Raw genomic sequence first — 25,691 nt, 5'->3', positions numbered from 1 at the left:
AATACTATACATCCACCTCTCATATTAGTGGGCAATTATTTTGAAACTTCATATTATAATCTACCCACAAAGACCAATCTATTAATGCCACTGTTTCAGTGTAATGATGACCATGGTTTTGAAATCAGTATGATAGCCTCGAGGAAAAATGTAAAGTAATAATGAAGAAAATGTTTATATTACATGCCAGTCTCAGGCCTGGAGTGCAGACCAAAGAAGTTTAAGGAAAATATGTGGAGCTCCTCTTGCTTGTGCTACCCTGAAACTGGTCAAATTTATATGACACCAGTGGTGATTATTTCAAAAACAAAGGAAAACTACCAAGTGATCCAGAATTAGGAGCCTGGAAGGGAAACTGGAATAAGCCTTCCCTCAATGTATCATTTCCAGGTACCATCCTAAACCATATCCAGAAACAGCGCCTGAAATCCTGTTTCCCACTGATAAATACCGAACTGGCTTTAGCTACTCCTCCATTCATTGCCTTCCTTCTAACCAGGCAAAGCAGTGTAGCTTGGCAGGAAATGATTGCACAGATCTGAGCAGCACATATAGCATGAGGATACCCTGGGGATGTCCTCTGTAAAGTTAAATGACTTTTCATATCCAAAAGGCACTCCATGAGCAAGACTCAAAATACCTCTAGCAGTGTGTAGGCTCCAGGATGCCACTGCAGCTGAGAGTCCCTGGCACATTCTGAACAGTGAAGCTGAAATCCAACACTCCCAAACACTGTGCATTCTTGCAAGGGGAGGTAAAGGCAATTTCAGACCATGAAATTAGCCCCAAGGAGTTAAGGACCACTGCTTGCTTCTGCTCCCAAACACAAAACATATTTCAACAGTGTCATCACTTATATAAAATCAGAGCAGCACAAACAGAGCGAGCGAAAATCCACAACCACTGAGCTCTGGCAAAGACACAATTCTCCCTTGATAAAAGAAAAAGCTACACATGACCAGCACTAGTCACATTTCCTAAAGAGCTAGAAAGGTGTGTAAAGAATGCTGAAATGCATGGGCAGAGAATATTGATAATATATGAAATAATACTTGAAAAAAAATGAAACTAGAAATCTTCTTTTAGAGGAATACTGCTTTGCACATACCCTTTATTTTCTTTTCTTAATATTTTGATTGATTTTAAAATGTCAGGAGACTACTGCTGATTTCATATAGAAGGAAATATGGTAACATTACCATGTTTGGCTGAAAACAGGTTATAGAGCAGCAGAAATTTGTTCCATACTGCACTTCCAGACCATTCCAACTCCAAATTAGGACTGTATGAGATTGAAATGCCTTCATGGTAAGCATACAATATTCAAAAAGCCCTGTGGGCATGAATTTCTGCACAGCAATGGCTTCTGCTTTCCCCTGGTGTCCTTTTCTCTCAGAGCAGTCAGGTCGTTAAAAGGGGACAAATACCCTTTGCCTCACAAAGGCATTTTGAGACTTATGTGATACTTGCAACACTTTTCAGAAATGTTCTTATGGAAAATATTTAGGACATTTTTTGGAAACAGAAGTACTAGAAAATCTAATGAATTTATTCAAGAAAAATTCTGAAACATATGCAGAGCAAACTGAACACAGAGCACATATTTCTGACATTTATCTTTGTTTTTATTGTTAAGATAAAAGCATGCTGTTTGTTTTTTAGAATTTCATCTGCTAACTCTTTCCTCTCTCTGACTTTTTCTACACTAGTGACATTATCTGCAGCCATTTTTAAAGCCTTGCAGAAAATCCTGTGCTCTGAAAGGTTTAATGAATCATGTAGAGAATGTTATTAGACAGGGAGTTTATGCCTCCTTTCTGTAACCTGTAGGAGCAGAGCAGAGAGGATATGCATGCTGGGATGACTTGACTTAAATAAAAAAAACCAAAAAACCAAAGAAAAAGAACTCTCTAAATGTAAGGATGGGATACCAACAAGAAACTTGTAAAGAACAAATATGAGCAGTTAAAGATCTTTTCTTCTACTGCAATTGCATGTTGACTGAATTCTAATGCACCAGACAGGGCTGCTCAGGCTCTGAGATGAGTGGTGTCTCTGGTAACTGGTCCCAACTGTACTGAATGCTCCCACAATCAGGAATTGCTTAAAAAATCTTGAAAATAGAACAGCTGAATCTTTGAACATCTATATAAAAAATTATTTCTCTTCAAACACAAACTAAGCCCCATGTTGCTCAATATCTGAGACTTCACACAAACTGTTTGAAGATATAAGATTGAAGATTCATAATAAATCCCTACTCTTACAGTTATGTTTTTCCAGACTGTTGAAAGTTCCAAAACCTGCTGAAGATGTGAATCTCTGAGAAAAATTGTACATGCTGCTCTTGTGCATGTTACTCTTCAAATGCAGAGTTGCCTCATGGTTAAAAGCTCAGAGAAGTTGAGTATCATGGGAACTGTGTAGGAGTGATTGTTTTCTAAACACAGGTTGTAGCATATCCCAATAGCACATCAGGCTCCCCAAGAAGCACTGTTATGAATCCTGAGTCACCTCCAAAGATATGTGCTATGGATCCATAGATTTGAACAGTTTCACTGTCCTGAAATTGCAGCCTAAATTCTTTATGTGGGATAACAGACATAGAAATTTAAAAATGTAAAACATCTTGCTTTGTTTTCATCTGGGTAAAAATACATATTGAAGATGTGCACAAGCAAGTACTTATTAACAATGAGTTCTAAATTAACATAATTAGTCACAAAAATTCCCATTTCCCTTTAGTTTTCCTCCTACCTATGAGGTCGCACATAGGCTTGACTTCTTACTAATTAAATTTTCCATGCAGAATTTGTTTACTAATCCTTCTACATTTTAAGATAAAATACTTGAACATAAGTTCAGGCTAAACTTTTCTACTTTCAAACAGATTTTCTTTTGCTGTGTTGTTTACTTCTAGAAAGCTTTGAGATGACAATCTCTTCTAAATATCATTCTGTAAGATATGCATCAGAGTTCTCATACACCTTTTCTTATAAAAGTAGTTTCTAATGAATTTGACTAACTAGTGGGTGGATAGATGTACAGAAACTCTTCTCTATCCAAAGCAAGAAATTGTTGTAGAGTTGTTTCCTGTCTCATAAAGTTGCTATCCTCACTTGAGCACAGGCTCTGTAGCACAAACCTCCCAATGCATCTCATGCAGTTTGATTCCAGTATTTTTTTTTACTAAGCACTATAAATTTAGCTCAGAGCTCTTTAGGGAGCTTCCATTAGAAACCCCACAGTTACCAGCAACCACAACATATTACACTTAAGCAACAGCAACATTACATTTATCTTCTAACCTGTTTAATATCTCTTAGAAAAGAATTGCTGTGTGACAACAGGTAATAAGTATAGATGTCAACAGTAATCACTCTGTGTTTTTCAAGACAATTACTTCACTTGGCAGCAAGGCTGAATTTTAAAAAATAGATTGATTTATCTTTTTTTTTTTAGTCTAGATTTAAAAATAATTTATTTCTATTCCTTCAAAATTATAAGCTCCTTTAGGAACATCAAGACCTATTTTATATACTGTGATCTGAGAAGTGAAAAACATTGAACTCTGGAAGATGAACACCAAAGGCTTCATTCAAAATCCATGATTCTGCTAATTTTTCTCTCCAATACTTTTTCCATTGCAACTATCCTCACCACCAGCAGCAAAACTGGAAGCCCTGCAATCCAGGATGCTAACAAGAATTGCCAGCCTGAGTCACTGACTTACATCATCCTTTCCAAAGGTGGATGTTCACAGGATGTGAGAACCACAGAATCACAGGATATGCTGAGTTGGAAGGGACCCTCAAGGACCGAATCCAGAACCCTATCCATGTGCTCAGTTCCTTCTGAGACGTATCAGCAATTCTCTCATAACAATAAAAGCTGCAGAGTATTTAAAGCACAGGATGAAAAAGGTGTGCACAGAGCTATACCAAACACTGTATAAAGATTTAACATACAGTTAATCAGAAGCAGAAAACAGACCCAGGGGCACTTAATGAAGATTTGATAAATTAGAAGACATAGATGGATAAATTCAAGGAACATGTGAAAATGCACAATGATAGAGTAGATCCTGATTATATATTCCTTGTCTTTAATCATTAATTAAAAAGAAACAACTCTATGGCTACAGTCAGCAACCACTGCAGAATCAATAGGTCTCTAAGCTCACACCAATCCATACGCAGCCACAGCTTTATCACAAAATAATAGCTAATATTGATATTTTTTAATAAAGTTTCACTTTACTGTGTAATTAGTGTAATGTAGTAGGAGCTGTGTTCCTTAACAGAAGTGCTGGTGCTTTGAGCAGCATTTACTGGCATGTTAATAAAGAACGGACTTCTATTGAGTTCCATCTGCCTAATAGAGAAAAGTGTTCATCTTAATTAGGAAAATCTTCATAAAGAATATAAATGCAGTTACTAATGGGCTGCAGGGAATAAATGCAGAACACTCAGGAACAACTGGTGTTTTATCAGGAAATGGAAGAGTGGATATAAACCCCCAAACAGTTGTTAACCATCTGGTGATTGACCACAAATAGCAATAGATGCTGAGGTTTTAAGTGTTTTATAATGAAAAATCTATTTATTTCATTAAGGTTTCATGCTTTAGACCCTTGTTTTTTCAGGTAATAAAGCAGTCTTGACTGACAATGAAACTATTTAAACCCTTTATGAATTAAGATGGACAAATCCATTAGCATTTTTTGAAGGAATTACTTTATAAAAAGAAAGAATGGAAGTGCCAAGCAATAGTTCAAGAAAGATCCACTGTCAAGTACTTGAAAAATGGTCACTATATCAAACACGTATTTTTGGGGTTGCTGAGATGCTCACAGGCATCTCAGAGAGAATGAGAACCTTTTGCTGATTTTACTGGTGCAGCAGCAGATATTGCATCATCATGATAAAGACTACAGCAAATTGTAAACTACAATTAATCTTTGTCCTTAAAAATGTTCCAACAGGCATTATACATTTCCTCTGTCAGTCTGAATCAATTTTTTCATACTTTTCTTCCTAAAGTTCTGTAATTTAAAGACATTGGTATTCCCTAACTCTGCTCAATTTCTATTCAAAATTAAATGAACTTTTACTCATCTTGCAGAATTCTTTTTTTAAATCCCATTAATACAAAATACTGATGGGATGTACTTCCCAAATGCCAAAATTTAACTCTCTGAGCCAGACTCAGTGTCAATGTTCACAGCTTCCCAAGGAAAAAGTTCTTTCTGCAAATTTTAAGCAACACTAGCTAATCTTTTATATTTCCTCCAAATAACTCTGATAGAGAAACCAATACATACATGAAAGCAAGTCCAAAAATGAAAATATCATTACTATAGTATTTCATTCAAGCCAACAACTAGAAACACAGCATAAAACTCTGATATTCTGGACACTAACAGCTTTACTGCCTCAATTCACAGAGAACATCACCAAACAATAGAACTTGCAGCTCCCTGAACCTCAGAGAATGTAATTTCATTTATTCATTTCAAATGACATTTTTACTAGACTATAGCTTCATGTAGATTAGTCAGACACATGAAAAACCACCCATTAGCTGAGGTGAAGCTGTGATGACTGCAGTTGTCTTAACAGTGTCAATCCAAACTTTAGATGAATGTAATTTGCTAACTCTAAATGACAGAGATATAATATAGATCTCATATATCACCAAAGTAATAAATAATTAGTGAGCAGAACTGAGTAAAATGGAAGCCTGAACACAACCCCAAATTTTGAATCTTGATGCAGAAGTCAGCAATCAGAATGATACATCTTTCTGCCTTGAATGATAAAACAGCTTTCTCACAACCGAACACACAGCACCATCTGGCATGAACCAAGAACTAAGAAACTAAGAACTTCTGGAAGAGAAGCACAAAAGCAATTTTGTTTCTTCAGAATTGTCCAAGACATCGACAGAAGTCTTTCAGAAACAGCAATTTGACTGCAAATGTGGCTCAGTGTACCTGCCTCCTGAAGACACATATGTGTAGCTAATAAAATGTTGTTGAATTGAACTGATTGGGTATGGGATGAGCACTGTCAGAGTTAAGACAGTGCACATGGAAAGTCCTCTGTCTACCAAACTGGCTGAATTTCCTAACATCATCTCACATCTCTTACTGGGAATTTTAGGAGCTCAGGGTACATTTCTTCAGCAGAGCCCAGCAGGCTCTTTTCAGTAGTTACTCACAAGAAGAGTGACTACAAACACCCAGTTAAGGTGTTTTTTGAGCAGCATCAGCACGTAGCACTGGCTGTTTGCTGGGGCTGGACACCTCCCCTATGCAGTGGGACAAAGGCTCTGAGCCCACTGCCAGCCCCAAGGGGGACATGGAGCTCGGCAATGCTCAGGGGTTGGCCTGAGATGCTTGCAGTGGAAACACAAATGGAGCTCCCTGCAATCCAGGAAACATCAGACTGCTCTGCTGCTATCAGCACAGATTTATTTTAGCATTGCTTGTTGAAAGTGACTTTTAACACAGACTGTTTTCTAAATGATCCTTAAAAGACACTCCTTTCTTTCTCATCACCTTCAGCTAAGGCAAGAACATCCAGTAGCATTGATCTATTTGCTGCTAGTTTTCATTAATTTTACCCTCCCTAAGGGTGGTGAAGCTTTGGTGCCAGCTAATTAAAACCTATTTAGGGATGCTCAGTACACTTTATTAGACCAGAATTAGCTTTGCTGCTTTAATGAAGACTACAGTTTTCTCTGTTATTACCAATTAAATGTTATTATATCATATTGCATTATATTTGTATTGCATGGCAGATATATAGATGGCTTTAGAACCATTTATCTGGATTGAGGTACATACAAAGATGGCACATTTAGTAATTATCTAATATCTCTTTAAATCCTTTCCCTTGAGTAAATATATGTATAATATACCAGCACATTAGTGAAGTACTGGAAGAAGCTGCCAGCTTTATGCTCCCTCTAGGGAAGTACCAAGCAAAATGCATTAATGAAAAATTGTGAATGTCTGGTAATGAATATTATTTATGTACAACAATTATTCAAAGTGGATGAGCATTCACCACCTTGAACTCGACTGCTTCACTAACAAATACTCTCAGAAAGAACATATGTTCCCCAGATTCTTAACACTCACACAAGGTTAATTACCCAGTGTGGACAGCCCATATCAGAGGGTATTTTGTACTACTGTAGAATTAAAAAATGCATTACAAAATAAAAAACACTGTTTGTTCAAAGTTACTCAGAGGCAATTCTTGCTTCTTCCATGCATCAATAATAAATCATTTGTCAATACCAAAGCTGTGGATTTTGGAGCTGCACCCAGTGAAGTCAGGGATAAAGCTCCCATGTCAGCACTGCAGGACCAGAGCTTTTCTGCAGTAGAGAAGTGATGGCAGCACCTACCTGTTAGCTGCTCCTCACAAAATCTTTTTAAAACTTGAGCACTACAAGGATGAAACTGCTGAAAAGTCCCACTAATTACCTAAAAAGATTGTACATCAAAGAGCAGAAACAGAAAACTCATTAAAGGCTCGACAGACTAGAAATCTGCTGCAATCTTACTATGCATTAGTAGCATACACTGTACAGAAAGACAGTATTTTAGGATTAAACTAAAATAGATGTAGTTGCAATTCACTCAGTACATTTTAAAATATGAGTTGAAATTGGTTTCCTTCCAGAATTTTTGCTGGAAACATGTCGAACCAGACCTCTGTTCAATCTAATATTCCAAGCAAGGGTTGATGTTTCTCTGAGGAACTGAAGGAATATTTGGCTGAGGAACTTGCGTCTGTCTCAGCATCACAACAGCCTGGCACAATGTGTGAAAGTATTTTCATCACCCACAAATCTCCTGTGCTCTCCATTTACTGCTTCCACAAATGCCACATACCTTTAACAGTCTCATGACCCTCCCTAGAAACAGAAGACAGGTCCTGCAAATTGAAGATGTTACAGAAAATGAAACAGTTTCCAAACTGAAGTCCCCAATTACTAGGGAACTGCAAGATGTTTTCTTGAGATACAGAAGGCGTTGGCTGGTGATGCATCAATCATTTCCCTTGTTTCTGCATGACAAAATCACTAAATGATGTTAAAAACATCACTAAGTGTTTGATGTGGAAAAGCAGGACTAAAAATGAAAGTTTCAGTAGATACAAGGATGTTACTTGGCTGCCACTGTGACAAGTGGTGGGTTTCCCCTTGGTGTCAAAGGGACACACGTGCACAAACAATGTGAAGGGTCATGAGCCAGGCTCATAAAAATGTATTGCTGTTGCAATGTGAAACTTAAGGAAAGAGAACGCGGGCCACTTTGACTTTAGGTTGCTTAAGAACTTTGTTATAAGCTCTGAGAGAAGTTCAATCTGTTTTCTACATGAAAAGAAGCATTTGTATTGTGTTAATTGTGTAACGATAAAAACCTGAGATGTGTTAATTTGTTGAAGAGGAATGGATTAGGCTGGAGAGAAGGATACTTTGACATTGAATGATGAGATGTCCCTCTTTCATAGGAAAAAGAGGAGATTTTCTCAAGGTCTAATCTCACAAAAAGGATTTTGATGACATAATGTAAAGTCGCTGTGACCTGACTCATAAATATAAACAAATTTATGTCCAGCAATACAATAATGTACCCATGATCATATTTAGCCTGATTAATATATAAACTGGGATTATTAAAGGTAATTTTTCAAGAATGCATCTTGTGTATTTATAAGTCTCTGGCTATCAGTTTGCTCAGTTAAACTAAAGAAGCCATGATAACCTTGACCCCTTTATGAGATGTATGAGCTCCCTCCAACACCAGAACCACAGCAGCAATATGTGCACTTGGTGAACAGGGGCAGGCTCCTCCTTATGCTCCAATAGTTTGAAAAATAGGAAAAATCAACTGTCACCAAGTTCTGACAGTTTAATAACATAGTGAAACAAGCACTTTTGAGATAACAAGCTTTTCTACTTCAAAAGCTAAGTCAAAATTTCAGACTATGTTAAGCTGTTTGTGAAAAGCAGTATCTTTAATTTGGTCAGAACAGCAACAGTCCTTTCCAACCTCAAATTCATGGTGCACAAATTTAAAAATTAATATTAAGGCACAGCAGTGATCTGGAAACGCCTTCCTAGTTAGCTCAAGTGAGTATGTGTGACAGGTGCTCTTCCATGCCAAAACACAGATGACCTGAATTTTTGCAGCTTGGTTAAAAATTCTTGAAATTTGTGGTCTTCATTCCACAAATCCCGTTTCTGCTTTGAACATGCTAACCCAAACAGTCCTCACACCTTGACCTCTTACAGCCTCACTTGAGCAGCATAAATACACATTATCAAGCATAGAAAATAGAATTTTAGCATAATACTGGTAAAAACCTAAATCTATTCCAGTATGTCTGATAACCCGTTTTCACCAAGAAACAGCAATAATGCATAACCCTGAGGTCTGTGTTTGAAGAAAAGCTATAGCGAATCTCAACAGAGAAGAAAATGCAATATCCAGAATTATCCTGAGGTTGTGCATTTGGAAATATTGTTTGTGTAGGATTATCCTCTTCAAATAAAATGTCAATTTAATCAATAGTAAATTGAGCTGAAAACAACACACAGCTTTGAAAACATTTCAGGAAGACATCCAATATTTTTGGGATTCAAGCCAACAACAATGGAATGAACAGAAGGTAGCGTAGGTGGGGTAAATGGGGCCTAGCTGCTGCCTCATCAAGTGCTTATAACAGTCAAACCCATATAACAATCTATTAAAAACATATCTGGGGACTCATTTAGTAGCTGACATCCCACATGGATTTCCTCACGTATCTTTTGTCAAACATTTGAATTGTTCCTCACATTTCAGACTCACCGGTCCTTTCCCGTCTCCCTCTTAAACACCGCGTCGCAGTAACTCATGCGCTTCTCCGTGGTCACGTAGATTTTGGCAGTTGGGTAGCTGTCAACAGTTTTCTTCAGCATGTTGTACACAATGCCATTTCCATCCCTCCTCATGTTCCGAAAAGGACCCCAGATCACGTAAACGGTGTTGTTGGTTTCTTTGAAAAAGTACTCGGGATTCTTGAGCAGGAGAGGCACACTTGTGTGAGAGACCACTCTTACGGTTGTCCTCTTCCCAACATCTTCCTCATAGCCCTTTGTGGGAGCATTGTTCATCCTCCAGATGCAGGAGGACTTGTCTATCTCAGTGCCCACCCTCTGGCCAGCCATCTGTCCCGAGTTTGAAACAATGGCACAGAGGTCGCAGTCAAGATGTAGAGGCTGGAAGACAGGAAACAATAATTTATATTTCAAGTTTTTCTCTGTAAAACATGAAGAGTGAAAATTCAGTTAAAAGAAAAACAGGTACAGTACAATAAATAGATAGTAATGCTTCTCTTTAAAAAACAAAACCACAATCCCCACATGGCAGAGCTGCTCAAAAACTCTACCACTGAGAATGCAAACCTTTTTCAAGGAAATAGACAGTTCCAATCTTTGCCTTTGTTCCCACTTTGCAAAGTCAACTATATAGATAATAATTCCTTTTTCCCCTCTAAATGTTACTCTTTTCACTAAAAAAAAAGGAAATAAAGAAACGGCAGAAAACAATATTTAGATCAATGGCTTCTCTTTAAACAAGGTGTTGCCAGCAATAGGAAAAAAACCTACTGAAAAAGTAATGCTGAAAGTTTAACTGTACATTAACTGTGTTTGTGTCTGAATGAAAAGTTCCCAAATTTGTGACAGAAGTGGAATGCAAAATATATCTCTAAAAAGCAATCAAACCGTATGAAAATCCTGCAGTTGGAAAGGAGATGTGGACAGAGGTGTATATTGTTCTCTCCAGAGAGCAGTTATGATCCATGGAAATTGAGAGGTAGAGAGTCTGGTGACACCTGAACTAAAAACTTAATCCTGAGAAAACTATAGTCCAAGACAGTATTTTGTGACCATGTTCTAGGGTGCTATTACTCCAGTATGAATTAAAAATAGAAAAAAATAATCTAACAGATATAAGGACCTATCTGATGCTCCATTTGTCAGAGTATAAAGAGTAAATGTCTTTTCATTGTTTTGTACCTACAGACTAAAAGGAAATGCCCTCTATTTAAATTGGATTGCATAAAGAGTTCAGTTAGAAATTGAAATCAAATGAAAACTAGACCCATCAAAAAAAACCTTACAGAAGATCATCTACAATATTTTGTATGGTCACAGACCTGATCCTCTGTCATGCTCACAATTGGGAGGCAGTGACCTCAGTTTAGTATTTTTTAGGAAAAATGCTCTTCACGTTCATTGAACATTTACTCTGACAGGATGCTAGGTGCTTTTCTGATCAGTCTTGCGGTTATTTCTCTTCAAAATCAAACCTTATTTAACTGATGTGGATGAATAGCCTGCCTACATTTGACCACTATAACCCTAGGATGCAAAAATTGCTGACAAAAACCCAAATTCTTTGATAAGGGGGAATAATGCAAGGGCAAGAGACAAACATCTTAAGAAAACCAAACTGTAAGAGCTAAAATATGTCATCTTTGGGTGACAAATATTGCACTGAATTAAGGCGCATCCTGCATGACTACTGCAGTAAACCTTACAATTTCAAAGCTTTGATTTCTCTGTTTTGATTGATTTGATTTCGTTATGTGGCTGGTTCAGGAAAACATTCTTTCCTCATTTCACCAGCTAAAGATTCCTGATTGAATGCAAAAGCATTGTCAATGTTTCCTTTACAGAAAACCATGCATTTTTTATAGCTGGTATAGTTTTAGAGAGCTGTCCTGCAAGGCTCTCTGACAGCAAGGATGAAATCCCAGGAGATGCAGCTGAATGCAGCAGCCTTTCTGTTTACTGCTTACTTACAGAAATTCTCCCTAAGATACATTATGAGGACATGGCTGGGTGACCTAAACAAATCCAAGAGCATAACTCATATTCTAGCATGAAGTGAATTGTTACAGACCCAGTAGATTAATTTATAGCTTTCAGGCTGAACTTTCAAACTAACAAATGCTGAATATGAAACTGCTAGATAGGAAAAGCCAATTTGGTCAACAATCTGGCTCCATTTAAATTTGTCTCATCCTCAGAGCTGCTTTTTCACTAAATTCTTCCTTCTCCATTTAAATGGAGCTGCTCTCTTAAATTTAGAATTGTTTGAATTTCCTTACCTTAGTTAGAAATGCATTGCACATTTTCTATTCACTGAGTGCAACTGTTCTGCTTGAATAAGCTGAGTACACTCACTCCTGCAACTGTGTCCCCTGGTTTTCTAGCTCTTTTGTTGTGATTCATTTATCTTGTTCCAATTTATAAAGTGCTTTCGTAATACTGCATGCCTACACTAGGTCAACATATAATCTGCTCTTCTTGAACAGAGTCAGAGGCTAACCCCCTCCCAGCTCTATCTCACAATAAGTATTGTTCTCAATGCAGAGATTTTACATGTCCCAATATGCACATTTCCAACAGAGATCCCAGAGTTAGAAGACTGACACCCATGACAGATATTCCACTGACTCCAGAATCATCCACTGCCTTCATCACCTTTTTGCATCATATCTCCCTCAACATATGAGAAAACACACATCAATATTCACTCACTGAGCCCCATATGGAGACAGGCCACCAGTTTGTGGTGTTGGTTTGCAAGTGTCACAGATGAGAAGGGTGGTTTCAGCGACACACATGAATCCACATACAATACAAATGGGTCTGCCAGGTAGTCCTGGCTGCCCTCTCCTCTGCAGAGATGGCCCAGCAGCAGTGGGACTGAAACAGACTGGCAGGACCACACTGAAAGTTGTGCTGTTACTGCTTCTCCTCTGAGGACCCAGAAAATCAGGCCAAGGTTCACCTCTCACAAGATCTTCATTCACTTGCATCATAGATACATGAGTTAAAGACAAAAACATTAAGAACCATTCACGTTTTCTTCTCTTTTCATGTACTTACACATTTATCTCATCTCTAAACACCAAGGGGGCTGAGCTATTATTGCTGCTAGAAAATTGCTCATTTTTTTGCTGGCCAGAAGGATGTAGAAGACCTCAGAAGAGCAGCTGGGTATGGTTCTGACAAATAGTCCCATCTTTTTCCTGAATGATACATTGTAACTGTTGGGGAACACTTATATTTTAATCAGTAAAGAAAATGAAATGTCTGACCTTTCCATTTCCTGTGCAAGCTTACAGACAATAGAAAAGATAATTAAAAGTGTGAATTAGAACTTGCAAAACAGTGTCATTTCTCTAGCAAAGAGAAATAGCTGTGTAATAAAGGTCACTTATCAAACAGTTCTAGTTATTAAATCTTCGCATTTAGCACTGAAGTGGCTTCACAGAATCAAAGGTCAAATCATTAAATAACAAAATCAGCCAGAATTAGAAAAGGTCACAAGCAAATCCAACTAAAGTAGGTCACAAAACATGATTCTCTTCCACATAGGATTTTGTTATTTGGAAAATTGCTTACTTTCCAAATTTGACAACTCCCCCACCATTTCCAGTCTCTCCACCAGGAGACTGAAATTCCAGCTACAGAGCCATTTTTATGGGCAGATTTCACAGTGGCACAGATCTTGGATCACCAAGTTTCCCAGCCACAGCCCTGTACATCTGCTGAGGACCATGTGGGGATGATCTCAGGCCGGGTCTCTGAACCACACAATAACGTCTGGACAAACAGACAAATGCCAAGCTCAGGTCTCAGCTGAGACTGCCAGATTCACTCCCCAGCTGGACCCAACCCAGCTCAGGGCCTCTGCAGATGGAATCTCCACTAATGAAAAGCTGAATTTCTCTTGTGGCTCCTTAGCACTACAGACCAGCGGTGCGCTCTCTCCAACCACCGACTGTTCCACCCTGAATCCCACAACTAATCACACAGATAGTGAGGAAACTCACACTAAACTTTCTCAATTGTTACTTTAACAATATGATTGTAATTTTGTAAATTGGACGCAATGCCCATTCACTACATAATGAGGCAATTATTAGCAGCTTGCCACATATTAATTTGCTCCTTTAATGTTGAAACAAATGAGATCTTTTCTTATAATCATCCTATTTGAGTGAATTCTAACAAAGCCGATTGAACAAAGCTCCAGAGAGACTTTCTTTATTTCAATGCCATTTATTCTTCTACTCTTCTTGGATGTCTTTAGAGTTTCAGAGGATACAACATTTATAATGATGCCAATAGGGAATAGATTTTGCCTTTATTCTTCTTGATGTTCTTTTGAGGTCTTTGAAATGAAAGGTACAAGAGAGGCATTAACCGTCTGGCATTGTTTTTATTGCTTTCCTCTACTTTGCAAGCAAAAAATGTATTTTAATTTTTTCTGTGTTTCAGTGATTAAACAAGCTGGTTTTATCTACACTTACTCAATTTCTTCAGACCTCTGATTGGGAAAAAAGACTTGCCAAGCTTCTCTAGGAAAAAATTCAGCACATTAAAAGAAAAGAAAGATAGTATTTTGTGTGTTCACCCAGCAAGAACTACCAAATTAGTACAGCACTGTATCTAACTTACATTGTATTACCAATATCAAGCAAAAAATGATAAAAATTATAAAAATGACAGTTCTGAGTACCCTGAGTTTGTGTTTGTTCCCTCTTCCCCCCTATGGCAGTATTGTGGGTTTTTTTACCTTTAGCAGTTGATTTTCGTCCTAGCCCTCAGCATCACATCCCAGCAAACATTTCTGTCTTCATAAAATTTAATGTTAAGATTTCATAAAGATTTTAACATTTTGATATTATTTTGAAATAACCCCAATGTCAACATGCATCCATTTCCAAATAAATAGAATATGATCTGCTTCTTCATAAGACTGTTCCTGAGACTCAAGTGCCTGGGATATTTTATTTAGATGTATGTCACTGATACATACATGAGTTCTAGCAGAAAGTTTTTATTTAAATTGAATGAATTGGAAGGGAGTACATAGGAGGCACATAATGGGACTAATCTTACACCAGGAGACTGAATAAATAACCATATTTGAAAGTCTTTCTATATACACTGACCCAGTTGTTACAGAACTGTTTGATTTGCACCTCTGGTTACAGCTCCTTAAAGGGGCTGTACCAGCCCTTTGCCTGAACAAGTATTCTGTGGATTCCTCATGTCAGTGGTAACACGACAGAAAAACAAAGGAAGCTCGGACTTTGAGCAGAGGTTGAAACTTGTGGGCCAAAATCACCCACCCCATCTAAACTTTCAACCAGCAAGTGTATTTTTGAAACGTTTTATTTTTCTTTCTCATGGAAAGGGAAAAAAAAAAACCAAAGCAGAAACTCAAACCTTCCAAACACGAATCACAGTGCAAAGTGATGCAGTGTCATCTTTCTCACTTTTGAGACGGCTCCAGACAACTCCATGCCAGCTCCTACCTCTTTCAAGATACCGCACAGCAAATGCTCACCAGAATGTTGTTGATTTTGCTGCTCCTACTGGGAACAATACAGGCAGCTTTGGAACAAAGCAAGAATTACGTACATCTCATGATACCAAGAGCTGAAAATTAAATGTCTCAAAACTCTGAGTAGAAAGAATCAAGTATGTAACCTATAAAGAATAAAACCAGGTCTTGATACGTATTTGAGGTATTTTTCACTACTTTATTATTAGGCAAAAATTGAGAAGTCAAAGATCATACCTCTCATTATAATCTCATAAAACAAAATTTACTAAAATTGAATAAAAGCCATGTCCAGCTTGATCAAAATATCTTAACTTTCTATTTTTCAAAAATTGTATTTAATAATTTTCTAAAAGAGTTAAAGAGTTAACTCTTTAGAGTTAAAATGCTCCTCCAATTGAACATTTTGCTTTATTATGAAAAGGTGAAAGAATGGGAGTTCACATTAACAAAACAGTCCCTTTCACTTTTTTCATTTTTCCTGATTTCCAGCTGAAACTTTATGGAAACTGACACCTTTTAAATAAGCCGACACTAGTATTTTCGTCTGGAATAATAAACTGTTGGAACACTCTTGATAGCTCTATTGGTAAAAAAGGCTTAAAAATACAAAGGTGGCAGGGAGTAAATAAGAACAGGAGAAACTGTTCTGCCTCTGCATGGAGGGTTAATGAAGGAAGGAAGCTGCCAGATTCAGGGCTTCAAGCACAACAGAAAGACCTGGGAGAGCTCAGAACACTGATGGTCAACAGCTCTGAAGGACTTAGGGCACTCAGAGAGAGGCAGGTGAACAAAGCTTTGCCCTAAGGCGTTTCCTGAAGGATGTGAAAACCTGTCCTGCATGCGCGCTCTCAGTCAGACGGCAGAAGACCCATTTTTGTTTGTGTCTCAGGCACCTGGCATACTGCCCTGTCCCTAGGCAGGATGGCAGAAGGGATGTGCTCTTATTTACATGCATGTCACAGAAGGGGGAGGAAATACATGGAAAGAACGCACAGAAGAGAGAACAGAAAAAAATTCAGACACCTGTGAAAGGGTAGAATGTAGTTTAGTGTTAAAAGGGAAACATGTAAGGGGAAGAAGGATTTGAGAAAAAAAGTTTATATATATATATACATACATATATATATATCTCCGAGAAGATAAACCATGATGTTTGGGAATGCAATCCAGCAAAGAACCAAAACTCCTGAAGTTACAAACTAACTGTTGTGAAGAAAACTTAACCAGACACGTCAATCAAATTATTTAGGAATGAAGAGGCAGAGATAAAAGCTTTTGTCCTTTACACTGCAACTGCCCAAGTAGAAAACAGATGAAAATGGATATGTTCAGTATAGTATATAGTACTATAGTTTGTAGGTAACCAGAAACCCTGACATCCCCAGGCACGCAGATGTCTGCACCTTCAGATCCACACAATGAACACCTCTGAACTGGAAGAAAAGCAGAATACTCTCTGGCATATATATTGAAAAAATCAGCATAAAGAGACAAGTACACCCAAGAACATATGTAGAAATGCTCCTGTCAAACACTGTTGAGGATTGAATTGTTATGGAAGGGAGGCAAACTCCATCATGCACACCCTATGCAGGCAAGTTCATGAAGCAGGCACTAAAACAGTATTCACTCTGAAAAACAGCCTATGAAAAAATTAGCTTCACAGCTGAACAAAATGGAAAACCAAACAAACAACATCAGTTCTAGAGTATTCCTGACTTCATCCCAGAGGTTTAGCTGATGACCATAAATAACCACAATGTTTGTGACACTTCATCTATCACCCATTTACAAACACGCAGGCTTTAAAATATCATGACTTTGTAATAGTTCAAAAGCCGGGAATTCTTCCAACCAAATACTGCTGGCTGAATGCTGAACCCAGTAAGTCATTTATCTTAACATCCACCACATTGTTCACCTGCCCTCAGTACTATGTGATGACTCCTGAATTTTGTGCACAAAAGTTACTGGAAAAACACCATGTAAACCAGACATTGTCCATCAAACAGCATAAAGAACTCAGAGTACAACACAAGGTGATCCTAACAATGGCACTCCTTTTGTCACTCTGCTGCAGAACTGTATTTGCAACATTACATTTGCTACCAGCAAAACGTGTCACTTGATTCAGCAGGTTATTGGTATCATAATATTTAACTCTAATTTATCTTCTGCAATTCTCTGTATCACATTTCTTTTCTGCTTTTTACATTTAGTAATAAGGAAGATAACAATTGTTTCTTCTCTATACAGAAATATTTGCTAAGCAAACAATACAAACTACCAGGAGGTAAAATGCCACAACTCAAGGAGACATAAAAGGGAGGAATGTCCTGTTAGCACATGGGCTGAATAGCCAATGAATCTCAGTACAAAAGGACAAAAACAATTTTTCACACTCAATAACAGGTGTGGCAGCAGAGCAGAGGTAACATGTAACACATAATCCTTCCTTACAGAGTGGACCCTAGAAAGACATCCTTGACAGCAACCAAGGCCAAAAGAACTCTATCCACAAAAACTGTTTTTCCTTTGCAATTAATAGTAAGTATCTCTGCAAAAAAAATTAATGGGAATTCCTACAGTGCAGATGCCTACTGGAAGACTATGTCTAAGGAATTCTCTGTCACATATGGAAAACATGAGTTGCTCTAACCGCTGACTTTAATTTGTGTTTATTATAAATACCCGCAGATGGCGGTAAAGTATATAATGTATACAGCAGATTTGTTCCAAGTTTGCTTTCTCTAATAACCTCCCATTATCAGCACTCACCATTAATCATGGACCATTATCTAGGAACTTAGTTGGCTGAATCACAGATGCAGTAATGCCTGTAAGGCCTCTAATCTAAATACATTTGAAAAAATTAGACTCACAAATAAACTAGGGGACTTCTAATATGAAGTTTACATCTTATTTCAGGGCAATTTATTTGGGATTTGATATGGGGAAACAATACGAAGGTAGGCAGCAAAAACTGTCAGAAAAACTTCCTTGTATTAACCCCCCCTCCTTCTTGCCCATGAAAACCCATCTAACAGGCTGGAAGCCTAACCTCTAATTTATTTTGGTTCCATGCTGTCTAGACCTATTATTTAATTTTGTCTCTCTTGGTGGTCTATCTGACAAATTATTTGTATGCATGGACGGAAAGTGATAAGCTAAAATGCCAATTATCCATTTTTTCTGAAATTAAAAGAATTATAATATCCATGCTAGGAATAACGTTTATTACAATAGCTTTAAAACCAGTGGCATTTTTTCATTTGACAAAATAAGCTTCAAGAAGCTTTCGAAGTCCAGTGTTTTTAATTGCAGGATGCCCTATCTAAAAGAGACTACACAGTTACTTTTGGCCACATTTATTTGCTTTCACTGGTACATTGGCAATATTTGCAGTACCACTCTATGACTGTCATCTGTAAAAATGTTTAAAATTTTCTCTAAGAATGTAATTTCAGGTTAAAATTTGACTTAGAAAGTCTTAGTCCAAAAATTTGTTTGAAATATCTTCTATTTTAACATCATAAAATCACTTCAGTTTCAGAAAGATACAGGATTAAATCATCATTTTGTCAGACACTTGAAATTTCAAACACTATGGCAACAGGCACTAGGACAAAAATTTAAAATATTAGAAAGTTTAATTTAAAGGATTAGAAAGTTCTGCTTAAATTATTAGGCAGATGTGTTTTACATTTTCTTAAGTCATTAAAGAAAGCTATTGAAGCATAGCTGCATATTTTAAACATTTTAAGGTCTGTTTCAAAAGAAAAAAAACCACTGTACATATACTCACTTCTGATTGCTTTTGTGTCATTGCCTTGGTGCATATGTCCACTAAGCAGCTTTAAATCAGTGCAGATTTCATGCAGACAACAGTCTGAATCACGGACTAACAACACCTTCTGTAGCTCGGTAAGCGGAAACTCAGGTGGGGTTAAGTGACTTGTAAATAATGAAAAGATCCTTCTGTCAGTTCTCCTTACCCATGGAGCTCGACAGGGCAGCTTCTGCTCCTGCCACAGCCCAAACAGCCCCATTTGCCCCTCAAGTAAAAGCTTCTGCTGGAGAAAAGCCCCTGATCTCAGTGGCCTCTGCCAAATCTTACTGAAGTCAAGGGCCTTGGGCAGGTCTGTGCATCCTCAGCACAGAGCTCAGAACCAAACCAAGGCCCGAGGTGCTGAGTAACACACACACACAAATGAGCTGGTAAGTTATGAGGTGAAACATGCTAGAAGCAATTGCAAAACAAAATCTTATTAAAAGATGAAAATAATAAACCGTACCAATCTTTTCTCCACTACATAGTCTGGCCTGTGACATAGTTCCAAGATATAAACAACACTGCTTCCAAAATGGGTGTTTATAATCATATACCTCCTCTACCTATAATTTATATTTTTAAGAGAGAAATTAATTTTTAGTCCTTCATACATCTTCAAAAGGAAAACACCACTGCAATGTACCTAGACACTGACTTTGTGGGTAAATCTATGGCACATTCATTGCCTCCATTACAGTTAAAAGTAAAACTCCCACTGACATGACTGAGACTTCATGGAGACTTCACCTAACGTAGGAATCTTAGGAAGAGAAATCTGCATTTTCAGTTCATGGATGGACAAGATTACAAAATCATGGTGCTACTCCTTTGTTTGGGCAGCAGCAGAGGCCTTTCCACTGTGATTCAGCTTCAGTCCATGAAAAGGACGCAGAGTGCTTTCTTGATATAAGTTACCTGCTCACAAAGCCAGAACACAGCGCTCCTTCTCTGTGTGTGAGCACACATACTGATGTTCTGGGCTGCATGGACTTCCCTGGTCCCTACAGAAACCATTCCCTGCCCCAAGTCCATCTCTGGGATGGAAGCCTTGGAGGCCGTGTTGGCTTCCATGCTGGCATCAGATTCTACATTTCCACTCTGCTTGTGAGTGCACAGAGCTTGGTAGGTTTTTGTGTTTTGTTCTTTTAGACTGTTGGCTTTAGCTTTGATTCCTAGTGCTTCCAAGGACTGTAATGACAGCAGGCTCTTTGAAACTTGAAAAGCAATCTTAAAGGTCAACACCTAAGCTCATCAGTGGCTCTGTAACTCACACTGATACAGCAACAACTATCATGGTTCTGACAAAACAGGTTCTTGGGGAGAGCAACTTGAGAAAGAAAATCAGAGCCTTCTGAGAGCATCTGCCTGCTGTGGCTTGCTGGCACTATGAGTATGGCAAAATACATCTCAGCTGAGGGCCTAGAAAGAGAAGAGGCCATGGAATACTGAGAACTGCCTTCTAAGCAAACAAGTTGTGCCTTTCCTTTCGCCCTTCTGGAGCAATGCTGCTCCATGCTACAGTCTCTGCTGCACCTCAAGCTACCAACAGCTCCCACCTGCACACTGGGAACTGAGAGGGGAAGTTCAACCCCACTGCCACAAAGCTGGTGTGAGGGACTCGGGGATGCAGCTGAGTAAGAAAAAAACAATCAGCTGAAGTCAAATAATTATAAAATAATCATCCAAAGGAAATGAAGAGGTATCCAGGTTACAGCTTATGCTGAGGAAAAGCACAGAAATGACATTTCTTCATTTCTGTGAACAGTATACAAGAGAAAACTTTTCCATACTCAACATTAGCTCTATGTTCTCATTTGCTTAGTGACTTTTAAAAAAGTGCATACATGTACATATGCATTAACATCAAAAGGAGCACGCCAGAGAGATGGAGGGTCTAGATTATGTATTAATTTAACTCTAAGAAAATATTTACAAAGCAAATGTGCAAGTTTTGGCATCCCCTCTCTCTGAGTCATACAACTGTAGAATTATAGATGCAGCACAAAGAGGTTTGTGTGTGTCTGTGTTCAGCTGCCCCATCGTACATGGTGTCAGACAGTCACAGTGTTCTCATGGCTACAAAAGACCAAGGCAGATGAGCTGAGGGAAAAAAAAATGGATGGACTATATATATCCCATTAAAAAAAAATCCTTTTTCCAAGAAAAGCACTTTTATGACAGAGGGCAATTAAGCTTTGAAACAGGTGCCCAAAGGAGTCTTTGTTCCTAGAGATTTTCAAAGCTTGAAGAGGCAGAGACCTGACCTAACCTTGATGTTAGTCCTATTTATAGTTGATATCGGACAAGATGGTCTCCAGAGGTTATTTCCAACATACTTTTTTCAGTAATTCTATAGTTCTATCACTATGAAGAACCAAGGGGAAGCTCAATGAATTTTAATGAAAAAGACAGGACACATTTTTAATAATGAGGATTATTCAGTGTCCTGGGGAACTTTTTTAGGAATAAAAGAACTCAAAATAACAACAAAATATTGAAAATTGAATAATTAGTGGAAAATTATTCCCTTCTTTTCTTGTCTGTTCTTGGTTCTTTCTATTGCCTGTCACACACATGAATCATATATAAATCATATAAAATACAGCAGGAGAGAGAAACATTCCAAAAATGAAAATGGGCTAAAGATTTGATCTACATGTCCTATGAGAATCCTGCACAGAACCTACACCTAATAAATCTTATTCCAGATGAAGTATTATTAGGCACAGTTACAAGACTGGAATCCAGAATGACCAGGTTCATTCCAGCCGGTGTGGCACAGGGTATGGGCAGGCAATATGGTGCAATTTCCCTCCTGGTATGTGTGAACCAGCACCTGGACTGCTAAAATGGCTGTATCCAATAGATCATTACTTTGTAGGTGTTTGTGGAGAAAGCTGAGTTTCTTGAGTCTTCCTCATAGGTCTACTTTCTAAGGCTGTTAGGTATTTATGACTTTCTATTGAAAGTCATAAATACCATGCCATACCTGGAGAACAGTGCTGGCAGTTTTTTGTTACTCCTTTTAGCTCCACTAACCAACAGTGGTGCCCTTTTTACCAGTACTGGGACATGGCTGAGATGCAGAAGTGGTGGCTCAACTGGACTCCAGGGAAAACAGGGGTAAAAAAAAGAAAAAGCCCCACTGATCCAGAATGAACAGCTCTTTTTCACAACAGAAATCTAATCTGCTGCTATGTGCTAGTGTCCACTGAGCAGCAAGCCTGTGGCTTCACAGGCTGAGACAGGGGGAGGGATGAGGAGGAGAGCTATGTTCTAAGAAATCAAATGCACATTACATTCCAGAAAAATGGGGAAAACTCCCATACCATCAGACCTTCAAAATTCCATCTATAGAACAGGAGAATTATAGTGGCTACAAAATAGGATACTGAAAATCAATTCTGAAAAAGTATGTCATAGGTAAATACTGTATTTATCCCCTCCTCTTGTTTGCTGCAGCAAAATAAATGCTGACTCTGTCACAAGACCCTTGCAAACCCCGTTTTTCAAAAGAGCAATAATTAAAAAATAAAGTCCTGTGGTGCTTTTCCTCTATAAGCTCTGTTTATGAATTCATAGCACAGCACGAAGGTTATTAAAATCCCATATGTGAGAACCACACACGGCACAAGGAGATATGAATTGGCATTCCACAGAGATAATGCTATCTAATGGGCAAAACAAGAAGCACGACTCCATTCTTCTTCAGAGTACATTTGGAAAGGGCAAAGCATCTGGCTGCTGCTCATGGATACCTGAACAGACACAAGACATTTCTTCTCCTTACCTGTTGATTAACAAGTTAAATGTGAAGAGCACGGCTGTTATCTTGCCTTGATATTCCTAGGACACCCTTCTACCCACAAACCCTTTGATGGGGGTGGGGATTAAATGCTATTTGGGGTGACCCAGATACAGTGACTATTAAACACATTGCTGTTTACTTCCACATCCATGCATTTCAAATCAAAATGTAATGAATTGTGGAGATAACCAATACACCTCACAAATTCCAGAGCACTGCCTATCTGATAATTATTTTTCCAAAATGATTCATTTATTTCCCCATTTATTGTTGAAGCAAAACAGCTAATGCTGTGCTTTTTTTAATGCCAAAACTGTTTTGATCCCACATAGCACAGAGCTATTTTGAACGCTGTCAGCAGCTGGAAAAACTTCAAGAAAAAGTGAGAACAATTGTTTTTGGAAAAAAGTTTATGAAAAAAATCCCAAACTGACAAAGTACAGAAGGGCACAAAAAAACCACAAAAAAAATCCTCAGTTTTCAAATACTCTGAAACTTCCGTTAAAGAGAAAGCAGTCCATGGTTCTAAAATCCTTGAGTCAAATTTAATGCATAAAACATACTCTACTTAAGGACACTGATCAAAGGTTTGTAAGGCTGTTTCCCTGCCTTGCATGTATGATCAATCAGCCATCAGCAGAGAGACCACAGGTGTCTGATGGGAGTCATCACTAATGCCAGAGATGGAAAGCACTCCAAAATAGGAAAGGCAGGATCTGCCATTCAGCAACAGGAGACAGAATCATTTTCTGGCAGGATTAGAATCCATGTGCCTGCTCGGTTCTCTGCTATATTGCTGAGGAAGGGTTTTCTTCTCATCCGTGTCCCTATGATCACACAGTGGTGCTCAGCTCTCCCTTGAAACACCATTGCTAAAATGCAGAACTTGGATGGGAGCTGTGAAACTTGCATGCAGATATGAACTTTCTCTAATTTCAGGCCTGTTCAGATTCAGGATTCTTGTTTATACCCATTATACTCTTTCAGCTGCACCTTCCAATCTTGTCTCTATGTGATAGGCCCCGTCACGATATCACACGATCATTTCAGCCCTGGGATCCTACCTACCTGCCACAATCAACATCACTGTCAGAAATTATAACCTCTATCAATATTTTACAGATGCAAAGGAGGGAAGACAGTGAAAACAAATTAGGTTTCATTTTAGTTATGAAAAATCCTTTCCTCTAATGACTCCTGCCTTCCAAACTGTCTTTATGCATGAGACAATTTGACTTGGGATTTGCTTCCTGACTAGGCTTAGCTACATTGGAACAAGACACCCACAGTGAGAAATACATAAGACATAGCAATAAAATTCTGTAGCATGTCGTGCCAAATAGAGAAGGTTATTATTCTTCCAATCACCCTCACAACTAAAGCTACAGTCAGGTATGCAAGCAAGAGCTCTCTCCCTTCATCTTGCCACTTCATTTCTGCCAAGTTACAGAACAAAATAAATATCCAACAACAAAAAAACAAAAACAAAAACAAAAACAAAACCAAAAACAAACCACCAAAAAAACCACAAAAAAAATCTTTTATCAGTCTTTTGAATACTTTTGGGAGAGAAATCACTTAGAAGTGATGTGTCAGGGCACCTTGTCTGCTTCTTTCTCTCCCTTTCTCAGCTGAAGGATGGTGTTAAAAAAGCAAGAGCACTTTTAAGTGCTGTTTGGGTTATAAAATCCTGTGCCATCCCTCACTAGGAAAAACTTTGAAAAGAAAAGCATTTAGAAGTCTCTGTTTGCCTCCATCTACATTATTCCTTTTCTTGGATATGGTTTGAAATAAAAATAGAAACAAAATGTTATTTTCACTGTTTTGAAGTTCAAATCAGGCATGTCTCCTCTAATTTCTTCCATTTCTGTTTTCTCTGTAACAAATATCAGTTTTGGTGTATACTGCATTCCATTTCTCTGTCTTTTTAATCTCAACATCCCCCTCCCAAGTAATGAGATTATGATGTTATAATCTTATTCTGAGCATAACCTTTGATTTCTATGGATTTCTATTCCAACAAAGATACATCCATTCTGCTGGCCAGATGTCAGCAATATAAATGTTTAGCTAATTTAATTGATGCTTTAACTTCCTAAAGTGGGGCAGCCTTCAGTGACAATGGCAGTCGTCTCCAGAGCTACAAGTCACAAATGTGTGCTCAGTGGCAGCAAAACCATCAATACAGGTTTTAGCAACTAAAAAAAGCAAACATAATCCTGAGACATACATAAAGGGTTTTGAAATTATCTTTTCACTCTGTTCAGCAGCACTGATAGTAAATTCAGTCTGGGTATTCAACTTCAGCACAGATTTGGATCTGTTGCTCAAAAGCCAGAAAAAGCAAGAAGAATAATCCCTGCCATAGAAAAATTAACCAGCAATGAGAAGAGAAGAGAAGAGAAGAGAAGAGAAGAGAAGAGAAGAGAAGAGAAGAGAAGAGAAGAGAAGAGAAGAGAAGAGAAGAGAAGAGAAGAGAAGAGAAGAGAAGATGGAGGAGCTGTGATAAATGTTTCCAAATATGTAAAATATGCTGCAAGGATTCTTCACGTCTGTTCTACATTAGCAGGGTGCTAGCTAGATTCCAGTTAGACTTTAAGCAGCTTTCTTTA

At 38.1% G+C, this 25,691-nt stretch overlaps 1 protein-coding gene across 1 annotated transcript in view; it reads right to left on the bottom strand.

Moving 5' to 3' along the window:
* ST6GALNAC3 (ST6 N-acetylgalactosaminide alpha-2,6-sialyltransferase 3) overlaps positions 1–25,691 on the bottom strand; it is a 188,204-nt gene that overhangs the window by 66,831 nt on the left and 95,682 nt on the right. Inside the window, exon 4 of the mRNA XM_030953567.1 lies at positions 9,875–10,284. Within this exon, the coding sequence (XP_030809427.1) occupies positions 9,875–10,284 (410 nt within the window). The remainder of the gene's footprint in view (positions 1–9,874; positions 10,285–25,691) is intronic.

Source organism: Camarhynchus parvulus, chromosome 8 (genome assembly GCF_901933205.1).
Source record: "Camarhynchus parvulus chromosome 8, STF_HiC, whole genome shotgun sequence".
In the NCBI taxonomy this organism is placed as follows: Eukaryota; Metazoa; Chordata; class Aves; order Passeriformes; family Thraupidae; genus Camarhynchus; species Camarhynchus parvulus.
The sequence above is the reverse complement of the archived record's forward strand: the minus strand, read 5'-3'. Positions and strand labels throughout refer to the sequence as shown.